Source organism: Oculina patagonica, chromosome 13 (assembly GCF_052425735.1).
Source record: "Oculina patagonica isolate OP01 chromosome 13, crgOcupat, whole genome shotgun sequence".
NCBI lineage: Eukaryota > Metazoa > Cnidaria > Anthozoa > Scleractinia > Oculinidae > Oculina > Oculina patagonica.
This window is the reverse complement of record NC_135770.1, coordinates 38,076,143-38,096,120: the sequence shown is the minus strand read 5'-3', so window position 1 is coordinate 38,096,120 and position 19,978 is coordinate 38,076,143. Positions and strand designations below refer to the sequence as shown.

Here is a 19,978-nt window from a genome sequence, read left to right as displayed (position 1 = left end):
TTGCATATGTTTGTTGCATTTCATGAACAGCGCATAAAAGCACCATTCATTCCCGCCTCAGTGGCCAACAAAAAAGCTTTTTTTAAAGCTGTTTTGTGAATGTACTAAGTTTCGCTAATAATCAGTGTAAAGGTGAATTTATTTAACCACTGTTGCAAATTCAAGTTGGTAGACCAAACAATATTTCCTTAAAAACTAATAATTTCATTCAATTCCACACAATTGTTTCTTATAACAATAATAATGGATCTCCCTCGGAGATACATTAAAATACATACAACCCATACCACCCACCTACCCTCTGCTCTTAGTAATCCTGCAAGGAGCTTATTCATACAAGGTCATAGCCATGATTTCCCCACCCCTGAAAATTTTACTACCTTTTCTTAAAATGTATACAAATGGGATCAAATAAGTCCATTTAATGAAATAAGGGTCATCTTTGGCAAATCCCAAGGAAGTACCCAAAATTTCTGATTCTTAGCAACAAAATCAAAATTGTAATATTAACTTAATGCAATCAGCAGACATAATGTTGCTTAACAACAGCTGATGAAAACTGCAAGATATAGTCCTGTTATTATTTTCAAACAGGATCCTGTCCAAATAAGTTACTTGTTCTTTCAAAAGGAAGAGTTTGTTTTCAACATTAATACTGTTAATATAGTATTCAAAGAACAACTGAATAGAGCTGAAATGTGACAACCACAAACAAATAAAAGATGTTCAATGATTGTGCACTTCTATAAGTGATTACTGCATTTCAATAAAGGAAGATTTCACTAAAACAGAGATATCATAGCATCCCTAGACTTTCCAACTCCAACCCATTGAACTGCAAGGAAGGAAAATAACAAAATCAGCATGGATCTCACTGTGCATGGAACCATCTGGAACCATGTACTCCATAGATAGTACCAATACAGGTCTATGGATCTTTCAGTCTTTAAAGGCTATCACGTGATCACAGCTTAACTGTCAATTTGACAAAGAAAAAAGGGAAGTAACAGATAAGTAAGTGAATCTTTTATTTACTGGTAAAGGCTTCAACGTTTTTAACTAAATCAGCACTTGTAACCTCACCTGGAATTTGTGCAATTTCTTCAATCTTCCTAATGTAAGCCTGAGCATTGGCTGGCAATTCATCAAAAGTCCTACAATGCTCAATACTGGTCATCCAGCCAGGAAGGGTGATGTACTCCACTTCAACTTCATCTAAAACTTCCACAGAAGCTGCAACCAAGGAAAAAAAAATCAAATCCTCAGGGTACTCGTTATTCTGCATTCATCCTGTCCTAAGCTTTCTCATTTTAAACAGTTGAAGGTCATTACATTAACATTCTTACCAGGAAATGACTCCAACACTTTTCCTTTATGCTTGTATGAAACTCCAATTTTCACTTCTTCAAAAGTGTCGAGAATATCAAGCTTTGCAATCACAAGGCTGTCAAAAAAGGAAAATTTTAAACATTGTACAAGAAATCAAAACTGTGCAAAATACATACATCATAGGACGTACAAGGCATCATTTGTTAAAAAATATAGATTTTACCCACATTTATTTGATATTTAACACTAAAATGAAAGTCAGCTAGTAATTATTTTTACCTTGTAAAATTGTTAATCATGTGAGAATACTTGATCATCACAAGATCAAGCCAGCCACATCGTCGCTTTCTGCCTGTTGTGACTCCAAACTCCTTTCCTATCTGCTGCATCTTGTCTCCAAGGTCCTAAATAATTAAGTTTAAAATTAAACTCATTTTACGGTATATTTTAAGAAAACTCACAGCCAATGATTTTAACAAAGTTTAGACAGCGTTTAATAAAGTATCTATCTATCTAAAAGCCACGAACTAAACTGGGTATATATAAGCCAATGTCCACACTTACTACACAAAGTTATAATGTTGCAATAAAACAGAACAAATGCCAATAAATGACCACACCACACAGGTTATTTTAAGAAAGTCTTAGAACCTCTCTTAAAATTGATGGGACAGAGCAGTAACAAACAACTTACATTTTTAAGCTCTGTTGGAAATCCTCCAAGACCAACCCTTGTTGTGTAGGCCTTAGTAACACCATAGACATTACCGATTGCTGTTGGTGGAATGCCAAGCCCTGTACAAACTGCACCCACTGCACAGTTGGATGACGTTACATAAGGATACGTACCTGGAATAGAAAATTACTTATAGTTCAACTGACAAATGACTTGAAATTAAAGCGGCTTGTAAGAGATTGCCATAGCAACAATGTGTTCATTAGAACTACTTTGCGTAGTACAACTCACCAAAGTCAATATCTAGCATAAGTGCATTTGCACCCTCCACTATAATGTTTGCTGACTCATTCTGTAGTGCTTTGTTCATATAGCTTACTGTATCACAAACCATTGGACGAATCTTCTCTGCATAGTGCTACAAACAAACATATGACAAGGTTAAAAGAGAGTTTAACTTTATTGCGGTTTTCAGTGGAATGCAGACTCTGAAATTCAATCCTCAATCAACGGTTTACGCTTTTTGCTGCCGTCGTCATCTTAGCGGACCTCTTAGGAAACAGGAGCCCACTTCAACTGGGTTAAAAGGTCACGTCTCTCAGTTGTGATTGGTAGGTTTCGATCCATTTTGTTTGTTTCCGTTTTTCATGGCTCATTGGCTTTCGCCATAAATAATTATGATTGATGGCAGCAAAAAAAGCAACCGTTTAATAGTTTGATTTTGAACATCAGAATTCGCATTTTACTGAAAACCGCAATAATAAAGGACTTTCATTTAGTATGTCAAGGTCAGAAAAGAATGGGTTTAAGAAATTTTACATCAAGAAAAGAGGTGGAAGGCAACTAAAAATGACCCTGTTGTGAACTGACGGTATAAGTGAGTGCAATAAATCAAATTATCTTAAGTTATCATACCTTGTACTTCGTTAGTTCTTCTTCAATATTAGTACTGAGACCTGGATACCTGGAAAAATTGAAATGTATTACAATAAATCCATCATGTACTTCTCAAACGTTAAACAGATCCTTTAATTCTGGATAGTGGATCCAAATGAAAGCCAACTACAGCTAATTTACAAGGCTATCCATTCTAAAAAATGTTATCCCAGTGATATAACAAAGCTTGGGCCCTGGGGAAATTCTTGAAACAAATCTTATTAATTTATAATATCCCTTCTTCCCCCCCCCCTTTATCCCCCCCCCCCCCCCCCCCACTTGGCACGGCCTCAAGTTTCCTACTCAACAAATGTTACAGTTAGTACATGTTTGTCATCATGAGACAGTGCAAACCAGCTATGGAGTAATAACAGCAAATGTTTTAATTAATACAATACAAGGCTTCCCTGAACTACAAAAGTTCCTACATAGTAATACAGCAAGTGTGATGTAAAATACTTACAGCCTCTGAAAGTGTGACACCAGTCCTCGAAATCTATCAAAAGAAAAAAAAAACATACCGGTTTACTTTTCAAACTTAACTTTATACACATCACTGCAAACCAAAGGAGGCAGTGTGGCTGAGTGCTTTAGGGTGCTGATGTATAATCCATAGATCAAGGGTTCCAGCCCGGCTGCATCGTGCCACTTACTGGATTTGTTCTTGATAGCCTAAACTTAAACTCCTCCTATCAAACCTTGGGATTTTTAAGTATGTTATGTGTATTTAAAATATATGTTCCCTCCGTTTAAGTGGCATGCCTGGAAACTAATCTTGTTATGTGCATGACCTCTACGTCAAATAGAAGCATACATTTAAATTTTTTAAATTTAATTTTTAACTGTGTTAATTTAAAACCTAAAAAGCTGTTTCTTACTCCCACACTGTTAATGTAAGTTATCCTTACCTTTTCTCAAACACCTCAAAATCTCCAACCAGATCACATATTCTGAGGCCTATTCTTTGTGCCTGTAGAACATACATACAATACATGACAATTAACACTTCAAATCTCAGAAATGATCAGGATTTATTTCATCAACATGCTTAAGCAGAAAGATGAAAAGAACAAAGAACATAAACAAATTATTCAGCATAACTGATCATTTGCAGAAATAAACATGAGGTATAATACAGTACCTTAGAGGCATAGGTAGGACCAATTCCCTTTTTTGTGGTCCCCAACCTGAAAAAGTCCAAAAATAAAAATGCTTTAACTCACTGAAAAAAAAAGTTCCATCTTCACTACTTAACACTGCTTCTCGGCAGGCACAGTGGTCTAATGAACTAAAAAATGAAATCCTTGGGTTTGTGATCTATAACGAGGGATAGGATGATGAAAAATGTGTATTTCAAGTGACTGACTGACTGACTGACGCATGGATGGACGGACTGATGAAAGGACAGACAGACAAATGGATGGATGAATAGATGGATGGATTTGCTTACAATTAAGAGAAATTATAAAAGATCTTTTTACAGTATTCAAATATAACCATCAACTCACCCTCCTTTTCCACCCTCTCGCAATTTGTCCGATTCCTGGTGTAAATCAAACACTGAATGACAAAATTAATGCATTAGTTGATAACACAAAATATCTCTGAACTAAAACCCCAGTTAACAAATTTATTCAAGTTTTAGGAATGTCTCACCTATATGAGCTCTGTCAGAGACAAAAAGTCTCCCCTGCCAATCTGGGACCCCTGCAAACAAGAACATGCATTAATACAAAGCTGTGGATTGTTGGTTCTTCTATAAAATTGCATAAATTAAAGTTATAATATATTATTATTCCTGGTGGTATTATCTTAATAAGTCTTGTTTACAGAGTAGGATGATCATCCAAATAAAAGTAAGACAGCTTAAGAACAGTGTCTATAAACTTAATAGTACATCTCCAGTTGCTATAGTTTGCATTTCTAGAGTTGGATTTATTTTGCTGACAGTCACAAAAACTGATGTAATCAATAGCAACAAGTACAATGTGGGTACAAAAGTTGTTACAATTTCAGGTGGCATCTTTTTCATTAACATGAACTGAACGAGCAAGGAGAAAAGCTTGAGAAAATGAATTACCTTTGGCTTCGAGTGCTTCCAGCTCATCAAAGAACTGAGGAATATGAATCACTACACCATTTCCTGTTAAAACATGAGATTTAAAATTTGCTGTTAATTATCAAAAGAAGATTGTTGTGCATCATAATATAATTCCCCCCCCCCCCCCCCCCCCCCCCCCCCCCCCCCCATACCTGGGGGGAGAGAGAAAAAACTCCAAAAAAAAAACCCACGCCCACCCCCCCCGCCGCACTAACCATTAGGCCACCGCGTCTCCCATAATATAATACATATAAATTATTGATCATTTAATTATGAATTCATATTAACACTTACCGATGACACTAACTGCTTTTGGTTGTATTAACCCACTGAAACACAAAAACAGCAGGAAACATTTGATCAGAATTGACAACTGGTAAATAATTAAAATCCTTAATACTTTAGTGATCGACATGTCATTTCCCCCTAAAATATCAACATGTTATCAAAACTTAACAAAAAAAAATAAGAAAGAAAATCATCAACTAAGAATTTATTTAATGTAAATAAAATAATTAGTTAATAATAGTTCTTACCTTGGAACCATATGAAAGAAATATTCTTTTGAGCCAACCACAACTGTGTGGCCAGCATTGTTTCCACCCTAAAATCAGAGAACGAGAAAATGATTAAATCGAGCTACTGGAACAAAATCTTGTGTGGGGGAGGGGAGGCAGGGAGGTTGGATCAATACAATCTTGGATCGAATAAAAAGAGAAATGAACCCCTCTCCCCCTTTCCCTGAATCAATGATGAATTTGTGTTAAAACTAAAATGCACCATTTTTTTTCATCATCGAAATGGGGGGAGGGTGGATCTTAATTTTCCATTTCAGTTGTCCAAGAGTGTACAAGTAAAGGAGGCAGGAGAAGACAGTGGAGAGCAGGATTCCCAAGGTGACAGGAACCAGGAAAAATTAAGAAAACTTCAAAACATTGCATAATATTTTGCAGAAAAAAAAAGCACAAAGAGATGAGTGGGAGCTAAAGGAGGAGGGGGAAGTCCGACCCCCCCCCCCCCCCCTCCCCCTGACCAACTATCTCATTGGCAAAAAAGAACTGCTAAGTAGTTGTTCAGGATTAAACCCAATGATCATCTTTCAGGAAGGAAGGAATATCAGTGTCGCGTAAAAACTAAATGACTGCAAGTTATCTGATGTTTCTATGACTACTGAAGGGACTGATAGCCATTTGCATCCCTCTATAGTCACTTGTTCGAAATAAACATGCATGACTTGACATCTTTTGGACTTTTCCTTATCAAAATGTGTCATATTATTATTGAAAGTAATTCACAATTAAAAATAATGGTTAACTGAATGATGTTTCCAACCCTCTTTGGTCATAATTTATCAATGTTCGGGAAAAAATTAACAACTATAGGGAGAGAGACAATGAAGTAAGAAGTGTGAAAATATGTAAAAAAATATATACCATGGCGCCGGAAAAAAAAAAAAAAAAAAAAAAGAATTATTATACCCAAAAAAAAAAATTACCATTTTTGTTATACCCGTATATATATGAAAATGTAAAACAAGGAGCGTAAAATATAACAGTAACCCCCTTTTCCTTTTTTTTATTTTACACCCTTCTTGTTTTCTTTTCCACCCCTATTTACATATTCATACTTTTTTAAAATTATTTTTACAATTCTTACTTCATTGTCTCTCTCTAAACATATATATTTTATTTTGAACATTTGAACGTGACAATCAATGAACAATGGTCAAAACGTCATTCAAAAATTTAATGGTAATTACTGTAACTTGCTTTAAAAAATCCCTTACTGATTATTTATTGAAAGTGCATTGGTAAATTAAAATAAATGAGCAGAACACAGAACTGATGATTTTACACCAGGTTGTTTAACAAGATCACCAATGGAATGTTACAGTTAAAAGTAACGGCCAAACGAAAATATCTTTACAACAATATCAACACACAGGGCCTGGAAACTAACAACGACTTCAAAATCAATTATCGCTGGCCAACATAATCGATCGAATTATTTGTTAGTCGGTATTTCATCACCCTCAAAGATTCAGTTTAAGTGAACAGACTGTATAGGTACGGCAAGCAAAGCACATTAGACGATTAAACACGTAACAATAACGCCGCGTCTGCCATATGGAAATGAAATTCCAACATGGCCCACTTGATGTTTATATCGCTTCTGATTACGAAAACTAACAACCTGATCAGCCTTCTTTATGTGTAGTACCAAAGATCTTTCAAAAGATAACCTTACTGTACCGTTTTTCCAGTGGAAACTCGATTATAAGACAGTTTGTTTTTACACACCTGACACCGGCAAACGAGATCGGCGTTTGTGGACAAGATGTCGACGAGCTTGCCTTTTCCTTCATCGCCCCACTGAGCTCCTAAAACAACGGTTACTTTCGCTGCAGGACCAACTGCTTTCCTGACTGGTGTTCCTGGCCCATTAGTTAATGCTGACATGGCAAAGGAAATTGAAATACTGCAGGAATATTTTCTACTGTTGTCGTTTCAGATCGTCGATTCCGCGCCAATTTGCTAATTCGTATGGGCACATGTTAGCTTGGTAACCACTCACAAAAGGAAACTTTACCCACATTTCCCGCGAGCTCTTCGGACACTCAGAAATTTTTAATTATTTCTTTGACCCACTTCAAAATGCTAATAATAAAACGATTTACAGTAATAGTAATATCCCGGTGAAGCACTGACGTACGGTCCTGTACAAATCAATGTCATCGGTTTTGCGCGAAACATTCCCCCCACTACCCCCCTCCGAGTACAGGATCTCGTGTTTGGATTTCTTGTTGCTAGCATGCTCTCGATCTCGCCGGTAGCCTGCGTGCAGGCGTTTCCTACGGAGCCCTGTTAGTGCCATACACGCGCGCGTATACTTTTTATTTTTGGCGTACACTTTCTTAGCTTTGGCGCGACTTTTTTTTCAGTGGCGCGACTTTTTTACGTTGGCGCGACTTTTTTTCAATGGCGCGACTTTTTTCAGGGGCGCGACTTTTTTAGGGTTGACGCGACTTTTTTTCAATGGCGTGACTTTTTTTCTGGCGCGACTTTTGCTCTGGCGCTCATGTGTAGACCGCTACCAGATTTATCGTGGGCTTAAGGTGCAATCGCTTATTGAAACATTAAAATAGACCACAAAACACCGATATAATGAACACCGCCGTACCATAAATAACCCAAACAGTACATCTAAACCCACCAAAGTAGCAGAACATTTCCTTTCCTCTCCTAACCACACTGCTAACGACATGCATGCAATTAATCCCCATTGAGAAATCCTTTCCATCTGAGACTCAATACGTAAGGCCAGGGAAGCTTTTTTTAATTCTAAAAGGCAGAACAATAAATCCCGGTGGTCTTCACATCCGCGAAGAAACATATTAATTTATTTATACTTTTTCATTTTATTTTACTTCATCTTTATTTTTACCCTGTTAATCTATTTAATTTTATGTATTTCCAAATACTGCGATCTCCACATATTAAACATCCCTTCAAATGTAAACTCCTGTTGCTGGTTTGGCCAGCCGAAATATAGAACACAAAATAATTTGAGAATACGTGTGGATGAGCAAGATGGCTGACAACGATCTAGAGAAGGCAAGTATTTATTTAGTGCTGAATACCGCCGTATTTGTGAATGATAAGAGAAAATGGATAGAGGAGAGGCCGCTAGTTATATGTTGCTTATTTCGGTGTTTACAGCGTAAACTGAATTATACCTTAGAAAAACAAAAAAACCATGCTATGAAATTCGACACCTCGAAAACCACACCAGGCACAAGAAGCTTGATTCTTGCTTTATTTCACAACGATAACAGATTTCAAGTATACCAATACCCTTTATAAATATCTAACCGGCTTATATTAAATTAAGGATTTCTTAACAACATTTTAAATAATTAGTTACTATATAAGCTAAAACGGGACGATGATCTTGCAAGCTCCCACTTGATAGGTATCATTTACGCTGTAAACATAGAAAATTTAAAAAAGCGAAATGTAAAACAAGCTACCTCCCTGCTATCACGAATAGGGCGGTATTCAGCACTAAATTAATATTTGTCTTCTCTAGATCGATGTCAGCCATCTTGCTTATCCACACGTGTTTGAGCTTTGAGCCCGCAACAAATCTAGTAGCGCTCTACAAATGAGCGCCAGAGGAAAAAGTCGCGCCATTGAAAAAAAGTCGCGCCAACGAAAAAAAGTCGCGCCAACGTAAAAAAGTCGCGCTACTCAAAAAAAGTCGCGCCAAAGCTAAGAAAGTGTTCGCCCAAAATAAAAAGTATACGCGCGCGTGTATGGCAACAGGGCTCCGTAGTTTCCTGTTATTTTCTTGCACGTGAGGAAATCGAAGACGACGTGCTGCTCTGGTTGCGCGCTAAGCAAAACGACTGAAATTCAGGTTACACACTGGCTAGCTTTGGCAGGCACGGGGGAATAAACTGAATAAAGAGAGCCGAGCGGTTTCTCGCAGTTTCTCCGCTCGCGCGACGTGTCTCGCGGTTTTCGCCAATCGCGCGCAAAACCCCAAGCAAGAAAGCTATCAGAGGTTTGGCACCCTCATTCGCAGTATATAACTTTTTGTTCTTTATGTACATAGAATAAAATTTTTCACAAAGAATCATGGCAGGCCCGTAGGGGGGGGGGTGCGATGGGTGCATCCGCACCCCCCCCCCCAAGAGCCTTGGAAGTCCGCTCATTGTGAAAAAAAAAATCAAAAATAAATAAATAAAGGGAAATGGTATTTCTGCACTTCGACTACCGTAAAATTCCGGTTATAAGCCCCCCCGGTCATAGGCCCATCATCTTGGAAACAAAAAAATACATCCGAATATAAGCCCCCCCGGATATAAGCCCCCCTATACTGGATGACAGTACTGAACAGGGCAAAGTGTTGCTTTATTATGCGTTTTTAACTTAAAAAAGGTATTTCGATCAACACTCCCGTGGCTCTTTTCGAAACGTTTTTTTCATTCCGCTTATAAGCCCTCCCGGATATAAGCCCCTCTGTTTATAAGCTCACCCAAAACCCCTTACGAAGTTGTATAAGCCCAGGGCTTATAACCGGAATTCTACGGTATTTACATTCAATATGGTCCTTTGGGTTGAAGGTCCACCATTTGTAGATTCATGTGTGGTATATTTTTGACCAAATTGTGTGATTCTAGGTTAATTTCAACGATACATTCTACCTAAATTATACTGGGTACTTGTTGGGCTCGGAAGCACCCAAGAAGGTTGGAGCTTGCCACAGTGATAAAAGATCAACAAACTGACTCCGGCTTATTTATGTAATTACCATTTGACACTGAAATGAAGAAACCTATATTTTTCCTGTCTTCATTGTTAGCTAAATAAATTGTAAATTACGTTTTCAACGTTCTGTTTTGAAAAATATGATTTGAGTTTAAAAATGTACCAAAATTATTGTCGTTGTTACCTGCACTTTTACCTGCCTTTTTTTTCCAACAAACTGTCTTCAAAACGCACGAAATGATGTCTCAGATAACCTATTTTTTCAAAATTTCCTGGGGGAGGATACCCCCAGACCCCCCCTACATTATCGTGCCTGTGGCGCGCAAAATTTTGTGCCAGAGGCACTTATACGCACCCCCCATGCAAAATCCTGGTTACGGGCCTGCATGGTTTGTTTGTTTATTGGTGCGTTCTCTTTTTTTGCGGTGGCGGAAGGGCGAACCCCGCGAAAAAAAAGTACGCCCGAACCAGGGCGCTAGGCCCGAATGCAGGTTAGGTTGGTGTGTGCGTGTGTGTGTATGAGCGCGCGCAACATGCGTGTGTCTTTCTTCAAGAGGAAAATGAAAGTTGTCTTGATTGATTTTGCTTTCACTGAAAATGAATTTTTCAATGAATTCTACACATTCAGGTTTTAGTTTGAACCGCTAAAAAAACCGGATAAGTGAATGAATGCATTTCTTTATTTAGTGTCAAGCTAAAATAGCAGTAAATACCCCTATATTTTATTGAACCTAGGAGTATCAGTATTATGAGGTTTAAAAATTCCTTAATGGCAGACTTTAGTTTGACTTGAGGCCTAGATCAAGAGTTGCACTGTAAGTATAATGTGCTTTCTGTCAAACACTGTCAGCAATCTGGTTGATATCCAAGACTGCAAGGAGTTTAACAATGCCCATCATGATGATTTTTCTACATTGACAAAATCCCTTGAAATGTCTGACTTACATACTACATTCTCTGGCATTTCCCTGATTATTATATCTCCTGAACCTATTTAGGTGTTTAATGCCAATGCTGAGTCAAGGGTTTGACGTTGTCTACTCTATCCACAATGTATTGTTCCGCAAAATATCCATACCCCTGCCATGGAAGGGGTTTTTTGCTTTGAACCCTCCTGGGCCACTAGAAATTCCAATTTAGTTTCATTCTCTCCTTTATTAATACCAGTAGCCCCCCTCCCCCCACTTCATACATTCCCTCCCCTTAGAACTTCTAATAACCTTAAGCTTCCTCGGGGTGGGTTGCAACCTACCTCCCATAAATGTCCTTGGCTGTCTGCTTGTGGAAAGTGAGTGTTCACAGTAAACCCTGTTCAGTTGACATTGAATGGGGGGGGGGGGGTGAGTTAAATAGAGATAGCTAATATAATAATAATTATTACTTAAGGTATTAGAAAACATATTATGTCTATTCCTTGCTGTTTGTTTCATTAGCCGCAGGTGTTTTTCTCATTAGTATTTTACTGAGGATGTCATAGCAATAATCTTCAGGGTTCATTGGATCCCAGATGGCAGGAGATGTTTCATCTGTTTGGAACCTAACAAGAAAAAGAAAAAGTCAAGCTCAGTTATCTTCTAAAAGGGTTACTGCAGCTTCCCAATAAATTCTGTTCAAATTACATATATATTCTGCCCCCTCTTCCCACCCCTTATGAAGCACCCCGCACTTACCTTTAATGCAAACATTCATATTAAAAGCTAATGATTTTGTCCTTTTGAACAAAAGAAACAAACTAAGATAGTCAGTCATACAATGAGAATACAAATCAACTTACTTCATGATATTGGTGAAGAAATTGACAGCTCTCTCATTATCTGCAGAAACACATCAAATACAGACTCAGACAACAAATTAATATTTGCTGGGGGTTTCCTTTCCCCCCTCCCTTTTTTTGTAAAAAAGCAATCAGGGATACACCCTCTTTACTGGCATTCACTTGCCTCACCCACTCAACATTTCCAAAGATTGCATGATAATATTTTTGCCCACACACTTCGTGACTGTATGCCATCTGCCTAAAGCCTGCCTGTCATATGATCACCATGGAAACAGAAAATACAAGCCAAAGAACAGGAAAACAGAAAAGATGAGCCAAAGAACATCTTGGCAGACTTTTAGCCAGGATTTAAAAAGTGGGAGTCCAAAATTTTTATAAGGCCTGACTTTGTCCCCATAGGAGGGCTTGAGGAGCAAGCAAGGTGTTTTTCTGCAGTTATGAGTGCAAAGGTATCTAAAGATTTCCAAATTTGCTAAAAAAAACCTCTGTATACAGTAATTCATATCAATTTTGTCTAAAAAGTGGCCGTCCATAGGACTCCTGGACTCCCACCTGGCTAAAAGCCTGCATCTGGGTCTCAGCTTTACTGACATCATGAACAGTAAATAAGTAAAAGGGGTAAGATAAAAGGGCAAAAGAAAGGGCACACACAGGACAAAGTGCAACTACCCAAAGCTACTGTTGCTACAAAACAAACTAGAGCAATTTTTTTCTCAGTTCTAATAGTTCATCTTGCACTTTGTGCTTACTGTTGCACTTGAATATCATGTTTTGTGCTCTGTCCCACTTAACCACATGTTCTGTCTTCTTTTACAACTTACCTTTAAGCACAGTCAGCATGACCTTTTTCATTTGGGCTCTAAAAATAATATAAAAGAAAAAACAATAATATTACAAAAACACATTTGTACATAAATAATTGACACTGACCTCCTCTCCTAGGTCCTCCTAGGATCATGTGATATAACTTCTGTACCTCCTTTTATTATATATATAGCGAGAATTTAAGCAATAAACCTTGCAAATAGAATTCTATATTTGCTATATTTCACATGTGAAAAAAGCGATACGTCCAATCAGCTTCGCGTATAGCTTTCTTCACATGTGAGAAATTTAACCAATCAGCAACCAGAGTAGTACAATTCAACCAATCACAGCGCAAGAATTCAAATGGTTTCCAACGAGGTTGAGAAAGCGAGCAGCAAGTTTGCTGCCGACGGCAGTTTATGTTTTGAAAACATGGCTACACGTTTTCTTCCTTTACATAAGTTTGCCTTTTAAGAACTTAATGGAAATGCAAGCCAACAGAAACACGCTAAGCAAAACCTAAAGAATACAGCAGTGATAAAAATCATTCTTCAAAGGCGAAGTGTCGATAAGTGAAAGCGAAGCCAAGACTTCCATCGGAACTTACAACACATCCGCGGACTCTCTAAGAATATTCAGACACTTTGGGATCGTCTTGGTTAAGTAAATTGCATTTTCAATTTGGATTTACGTCGTAATTATTGTTTAATTAACCGACTCCTTGTGCTTTCACAATTTGTTCACAATTCGCCAGTTGTTTCGCCAGTAAATTATTCGCTTGTGGCAAGTTTCCTCGATGCGATACGAAGTTTTAAACGTAAATGTAACGCAGTGTGTTCATTTAAATAAAGTTTTTGTGTAGGAGAGTTTGTTGCCAGTAATTTTTCTTTTTTTACATGTATATTATTGAAATCGCGAATTCTCTTGTAAAGCTATGTGCATTTGCAGCTTTGTTTTCTCGCGCCGATAACTGCAGATGTTGTATGTCAAAGGTTTTAAACTGGAAAAATCAGCGTAAAGTGTTCAATGGTTGAATGCGTGTTATATAACGGGTATATTTATTACTAAAAGAATGAGCCTGATGATATTAACAGACTGAGGTTAAACCAACCTATGAGCCATCATCTCCAAAATCTGCATAAGGAACTTGCCAAGACCTCTGGCTCGTGCTCCAGGTTCCACTTGGATTTCATAGCTGTCAAAAACAACATGATTTGAAATAACATGCTTGTGTTCCATTACTTCCAATACAGTCGTCTACTGCAGGGTGAACTTGATAAAAAGGAACGTCATTACTATCATCAACAGTGTGTTGTCAATGTATAAGTTCAGTGCTGTGCGATGGATCCTAAAATGATATCAGCACTTCCACTGTCTTTAAAATGCTTGACCATCTTGGCTGGTGATCCCTTGAGCAGCATCTATGAAAGTTTCATCTATGTTTGATCTTTATTGTGCAGAACCAGACACACCACTGTGACAGCGTCACCCCGCCATCTACATCAACCACCTCTCGTCATCTCCCATTCTACCCCAGAGCAATATCTCAACAGAACAGTTGACCTCAGTCCTTTTTCGACGATTATCCAGCTAAATTTGGCTACCTGTATCTGCAGCTATCTGTATCTACAATTCATCACAGTCATACCAAACTTACCAGTAAAGTACTTCATCACCTTCTTCCAAGTCAAACCTGAAATGTGAGAAGGCTGCCGCTTTTCCTGATTCTTCCTTAGCTATGAGATACCTGGGTCAGATATGAGGACAAAATGTTCAACTTCATTGACAATTATAGTATTTTCAAGAATGAGGGAAGGATTTCTAGTGAAGATAAGAAAACATATTATGTTTTTGAATCCAAACTGGGCATTGACATCACCACAAGCATTGATATTTTGAAATCTGAAACTTGGAGAGTTAAACTAAACTCCACTCAGCCCAAAGTGATATCTAAAACCTTCCAGTAATCCATCACAAAAACATGTTATCAAATTGCCTAGAATTTTTGTGGTATATTGACTTCAGATTTCAGAAACTTTTTTTTTCACAGAAATTAATAAAAGCAGACAAACGGTTGCACAATTTTTTTTAAAAAAAACTTTAAAGTCCTGACTGTTTGGTTTTACTATTACAATTAATATCAAATATTACCAAGCTTTATCTTCAGTCATTTCGTCTTTCTTCTTCTTGTCATTCCAGCCCCAGGTGGTATTTTCATAACTGTAGTTTGAAGCAAGTATTTTATCAATATCCCACATGTTTAGCCATCTCCTCAAATTATGAGATGTTTAAATTCAAAAATTAATGTTGTGGAACATAATTTAATAAGCTGGCATTTCAAGAATTGGCTCTTTCTCATTGTTGCTCTGACAAAGGGCCAAAACCTAAAACGCCAACTTTTCAAAATTCACTACTGTGGATTATTCACCAGCTTTTATCAACCTTTTAGTTGAAAAAGTAAGTGTTTCACTTGCCACCAAAGTAGCATGACAGTTTATTTAGAAAGTAATAAAATTAATTTGAGACTTTTTGAGATTTTTGCCTTCAATCCTGATTCATTAATTGTAAACAAATGGAAATTGTAATAGTTTAACTAAAAGTTACCATGCTTGAGTTAGTGATTATGCCTAAGATATAAATTATGTTTCAAACCTTACAGTAATTGCATATTGTGTTTTGTGAGGTCAAAAGCCCAGTCAATATCCTCTGTAGTCATGTCTGTCAGTCGTTTACACTCCACATGAAGATCCAACCTGACAAAGGAAGAAATGGTCAATTTTAGTATTTATTTCTAAAGATCTGCATGTACAGGGTCATATAAGAATTGTGACAGTTAAATGAAAGTTTTAGTAGGAAGGCACCAAAAGAAGGCAGGCAGAAAAGAACACTTGAAATGAATTTCTTTATATTCAGTTACTGACTCTCACGTATCCTGGTACAGTTGTCCAGGTCCTGCCTTCTAATGACAACCCTGAATGAGACATACATAAAATAAATTCTAGCTCCACTAAACAAAGGTATCCTGACTTCAAATAACTACTGTAGCTTTTTTAAGTGTTAATAAATAATAGATCGAATGAGTAAAGCTTGTGGAAATATTTTCAATATAAATATTAGCGAAAGTAATATACGACGTTTCGACATCGTCGGATGTCATTGTCAAGTGAAATGTTTGGCGTTAGTTCTTGCATATAAATATGTATACAATTATGCAGATAAGGTGTCAAGTAGCTAAAGTGATAATTAAGAAATTAAACAAACAATTTTGCTCTGATTGAGTCTGATTGTGTGTTTAGTGTTGGCTGAAGTTCTCTGATATATAACATTTCATATATCAGGCAGTCAAGTTTGCTCTTCCATTTCTTTAAGATGGTGAAATGGTCTTCAAGTTTCTTTGGCTCCATATTGTGTTCATTCTTGATGTGATTTCCGATTCCAGCAGAGCTATGATGCTCAGCAACATGTTGATATAAGTGTCGGCGAGTATACCCGACATAGCTCGCATCGCACGAGCCACATTTGAATAAATACACAACGCTTTGCTGGTTGATTAATGGAGGTTTTTCTTCACGCATCTTGACATCATCTTCAATTTTCCTACTCGTGAACACTGGCTGTAGTGGTTTTCCAATTTTGTTGCTCAAATCTCGTAGTTCTCTTCTGACAGTGTCGGCCGACTTTTGATCTTTAAACGGTAGTAAAATTCTGGTACTGTCGGCGCAGTTGCTTGCGTGAGTTTTGCTTTCTGTTGGGACTGTTACAGAGGTCAGAAACTGTGAAATGGTGGAATCAACAAGATGACTGCCTGATATATGAAATGTTATATATCAGAGAACTTCAGCCAACACTAAACAAACAATCAGACTCAATCAGAGCAAAATTGTTTGTTTAATTTCCTAATTATCACTTTAGCTACTTGACACCTTATCTGCATAATTGTATACGTATTTATATGCAAGAACTAACGCCAAACATTTCACTTGACAATGACATCCGACGATGTCGAAACGTCGTACATTACTTTCGCTAATATTTATATTGAAAATAATAAATAATAACTTTTATAAATAGACTTCCATACATGATCCCACAAGCTTTTAGAATTTTTAGGTCAAACATCATTCAACACAACTTTATTGTTACAAAGCATTCTGTACGAACAATTCCTATAGGGTACCTAATATATAACACCTAGATTTAATTGATTATCTGTTGTATCTATTTATTTTTATTTACACTCACCCATTTCTCTTGAAATTTTTAAATGCTGCTAAAGGTGCTAAGGGGTCTTCAACCTGTAAAAAAATAAAAGAATTAAAATTAAAGAATAAGCCTACTGGCGCAATGAGTCATGACGATGATGACAACGTGGCTAATAATGCCACCTATTGTTCATGACCTCTGTCCGGTCAAATATCAATCCTTTTTGGTCTCCTGGTCTTTCATATGATTTTCTTCTCTAAGCAAGTCATTTGTCTGTCCAGGACAGGATGACAGGACAGCAATCTGATTCAAATTCCCAATACTAACAAATTATCCAAAAGTTAAAATTTTGTATCCAGGCCCAGGGCTGCAAATAACAGTCGGTCATCGGACATTGGCCGACCAAAATTTGCTTATGTCCAACGAAATTTAAACTGTTGTCACACATGATGTCCGGACAATTTTAAGTGATAACTTGTAAGTGGCCTTTTGTTTTTGGTGATGTCCGACCACAATTTTGTTTTGTCCGACCAAGATGGTGTCTTAATGGGACATATGTCCTTTCAAGTGAAAAAAATATTTGCAGCCCTGCAGGCCTCATCACCCATCAGACCCAGACTCATCTTTTGTTTCCATAACATTAAGTGACTAGGAGTTGTATTTTTACTCCCCCTTGGAAGAGATGCTAGTCCACTGCAGGGTAACCTTCCAGAGTTTTAAGATAACAGCACTCATTAATACACCAAGATGGACAGAGATGGTGATAGTAAAGTACTTTGGAAGAAAACAGAATGACCAAGTTAGGGCTTGAACCAGGACAGCTTGATCCAGAGTCAAGCTTACTAATCATTAGGCAACCATGCCTTTAACAACAGCCATTAACAATCTACATTTTACCAAAGCGCCTGGATATCATTGCTGGCTTCCAACCACGTGAAAAAGCGGCCATATTGGGGGTTACCATAATGATTTGATTTAGCGCCTCCCTTCCAATAAGCGCCCCCTTCAATTTTGTTTTTGTCAATAAGCGCCCTATTTCAATAAGCGTCCCCATTCTAATATGCGCCCCCTATTGTGGATAACTGTCCCTACTGAAGTTTGACGTCGAATAGATAAACTCAGGAACATTCACCGTACCGTACAGGTATATATTTACTGCTAAAATGAACAATTCTTAAAAGCAATGAAACTTTCAACAATTTGTTACTGTTAATTATTTAAATATTTATTAAAGTTTTGTTTTGAACATTTGGTTGTTTCTCAACAACTAAATAAGCGCCCTGTCCCGAATGAGCGCTCTGTCTTAAATAATCGCCCTCCCTTGAGGGGCCAAAAGTAAATAAGCGCCCTGGGCGCTATATCGAATTATTACGGTAAAACAATAAAATAAATTTTTGCAAAATTTGCATGATAAAAAATTCCTAGCAGAGGGAAACACTTTGTTCTTGTCCCCCAGCATGGCTGCCGTGATGTCAGTTGCAAGCCAGCAATTAGTTACACCAGCATGATTCATACCTCGTTTGCAACATCCACAACAGCTTGGGCGGCACTAACTCTTGCCATTTCCTTGAAAGAAATAAAAGGGTTTTCTTATTGTTGACACAGATATCGTTAGTTATATAATAATATATTTGTTATTGATCTGATGCATACATAGCGACAGAAAGAAGCAAGGCGTACGAAAGCTCGCCTTACAAAATTAAGTTTTGCTTCAAATCATGAAAAAAAAAATTACACCTGCCATTAAACCTGGCGTATTCAATGGAACTTCAAGAATGGAACGTTCGGTAATCGAACCCAATTGAACACCAATCGTTCGATTGGGTTCGGTAATCGAATATAATCGAACTCACAATTATTATAAAATTTGGTCAATCGAACAAAATCGAAAGTTCGATTATTGAACAGTTGACAATCGAACAAAATCGAACGTTTGATTATCGAACAGTCAACAATCATATTCAGTTCAACGTTCGATTACCGAACTCCTGTTTGTTTATATTGCAGACATTTTGTAACCCCTTATTAGTCCTGCGTGATTTACTTATCAAAAGATGGATTCCAAACAAAATCGAAGGGGATTTAGGTTGATTGTGTTCAATTGGTTCGAAAATCGAACTTACCGCAAAATAGACGTTCGATTTTGTTCGATTTCCGAACCTAATCGAACGATTGGCGTTCGATTGGGTTTGATTGATTTTTGGTTCGATTTTGTTCAAATGGATACGCCGGGTGTATTCTAAACAGATGGCTCTGGATTTTAAATATAAGTTTATAAGACTTGTAAAGTAAGGGATTAGAAATTTAACTCAAAATTTCTATTAAGCTTGGAATCACCGATCAACAAAGGAACTAATAAGTAATTTTGAGGTCGGCTTAATTAGATAACGTCCGATAACGTTCAGTTGGTATAGGGGTACATACCTCCTTTCTCTTGAGTTTTTTCTCCTTTCCTTTGGCAGATTTTTTCTATGATTGATAAATCGTAACAAAAAATTACGTTTAATGTATTAAAACATCACGCTTAGCTAAAGATTTAATTACTAAGGCTACTAAACTAAAGGACCCCTCGTCACAGTAGCATGGCCAAGGGCCAAGGAACGCTTTCAAATGCACGCTCACACCAAAAGGTACCTTGCAAACGAGATCGAGGAACTTACCCCCATTTTTGCACGAAGAGATGACGTCGTCAACTTGCTATCTTAAATATCACTTAAATATTGCTGCCCTAGAAAAAGGAAAACGCGCAAAAATCCTTTACAAAGTTCAAGATTACTTTTCCCGCGCTATCTCGTCCGCCATTTTAGATTTAGCGATGCTCTAAATGAATGCTGGGAGGACATTTTTCGGTCCCAGTCCTTCCGTGTTTGGAAGGT

The 19,978-nt window shown here is 37.4% G+C and overlaps 2 protein-coding genes across 2 annotated transcripts; both read right to left on the bottom strand.

Annotated features, from left to right (window-relative positions):
• Positions 1 to 748: 748 nt before the first annotated feature.
• LOC144634758 (adenylosuccinate synthetase isozyme 2-like) lies at positions 749 to 7,592 on the bottom strand. The gene is made up of 16 exons (XM_078493781.1): positions 7,343 to 7,592; positions 5,579 to 5,646; positions 5,337 to 5,371; positions 5,022 to 5,084; positions 4,598 to 4,648; positions 4,450 to 4,501; positions 4,083 to 4,128; positions 3,850 to 3,911; positions 3,405 to 3,437; positions 2,921 to 2,969; positions 2,297 to 2,423; positions 2,024 to 2,178; positions 1,609 to 1,733; positions 1,347 to 1,444; positions 1,084 to 1,233; positions 749 to 835 (listed from the first exon to the last, which is right to left on the bottom strand). The coding sequence occupies exons 1-16, from the start codon at positions 7,499 to 7,501 to the stop codon at positions 783 to 785; spliced, it is 1,326 nt and encodes a 441-aa protein (XP_078349907.1). The 5' UTR covers positions 7,502 to 7,592; the 3' UTR covers positions 749 to 782.
• A 4,022-nt stretch (positions 7,593 to 11,614) lies between these two features.
• On the bottom strand, positions 11,615 to 19,910 carry LOC144634517 (N-alpha-acetyltransferase 40-like). Its single transcript, XM_078493490.1, has 11 exons — positions 19,763 to 19,910; positions 19,527 to 19,571; positions 18,618 to 18,668; positions 17,142 to 17,194; positions 15,557 to 15,652; positions 15,051 to 15,119; positions 14,557 to 14,646; positions 14,011 to 14,094; positions 12,914 to 12,951; positions 12,090 to 12,129; positions 11,615 to 11,852 (listed from the first exon to the last, which is right to left on the bottom strand). Exons 1-11 carry the CDS (start codon positions 19,766 to 19,768, stop codon positions 11,723 to 11,725), a joined length of 702 nt encoding a protein of 233 aa, XP_078349616.1. The 5' UTR covers positions 19,769 to 19,910; the 3' UTR covers positions 11,615 to 11,722.
• Positions 19,911 to 19,978: the final 68 nt, after the last annotated feature.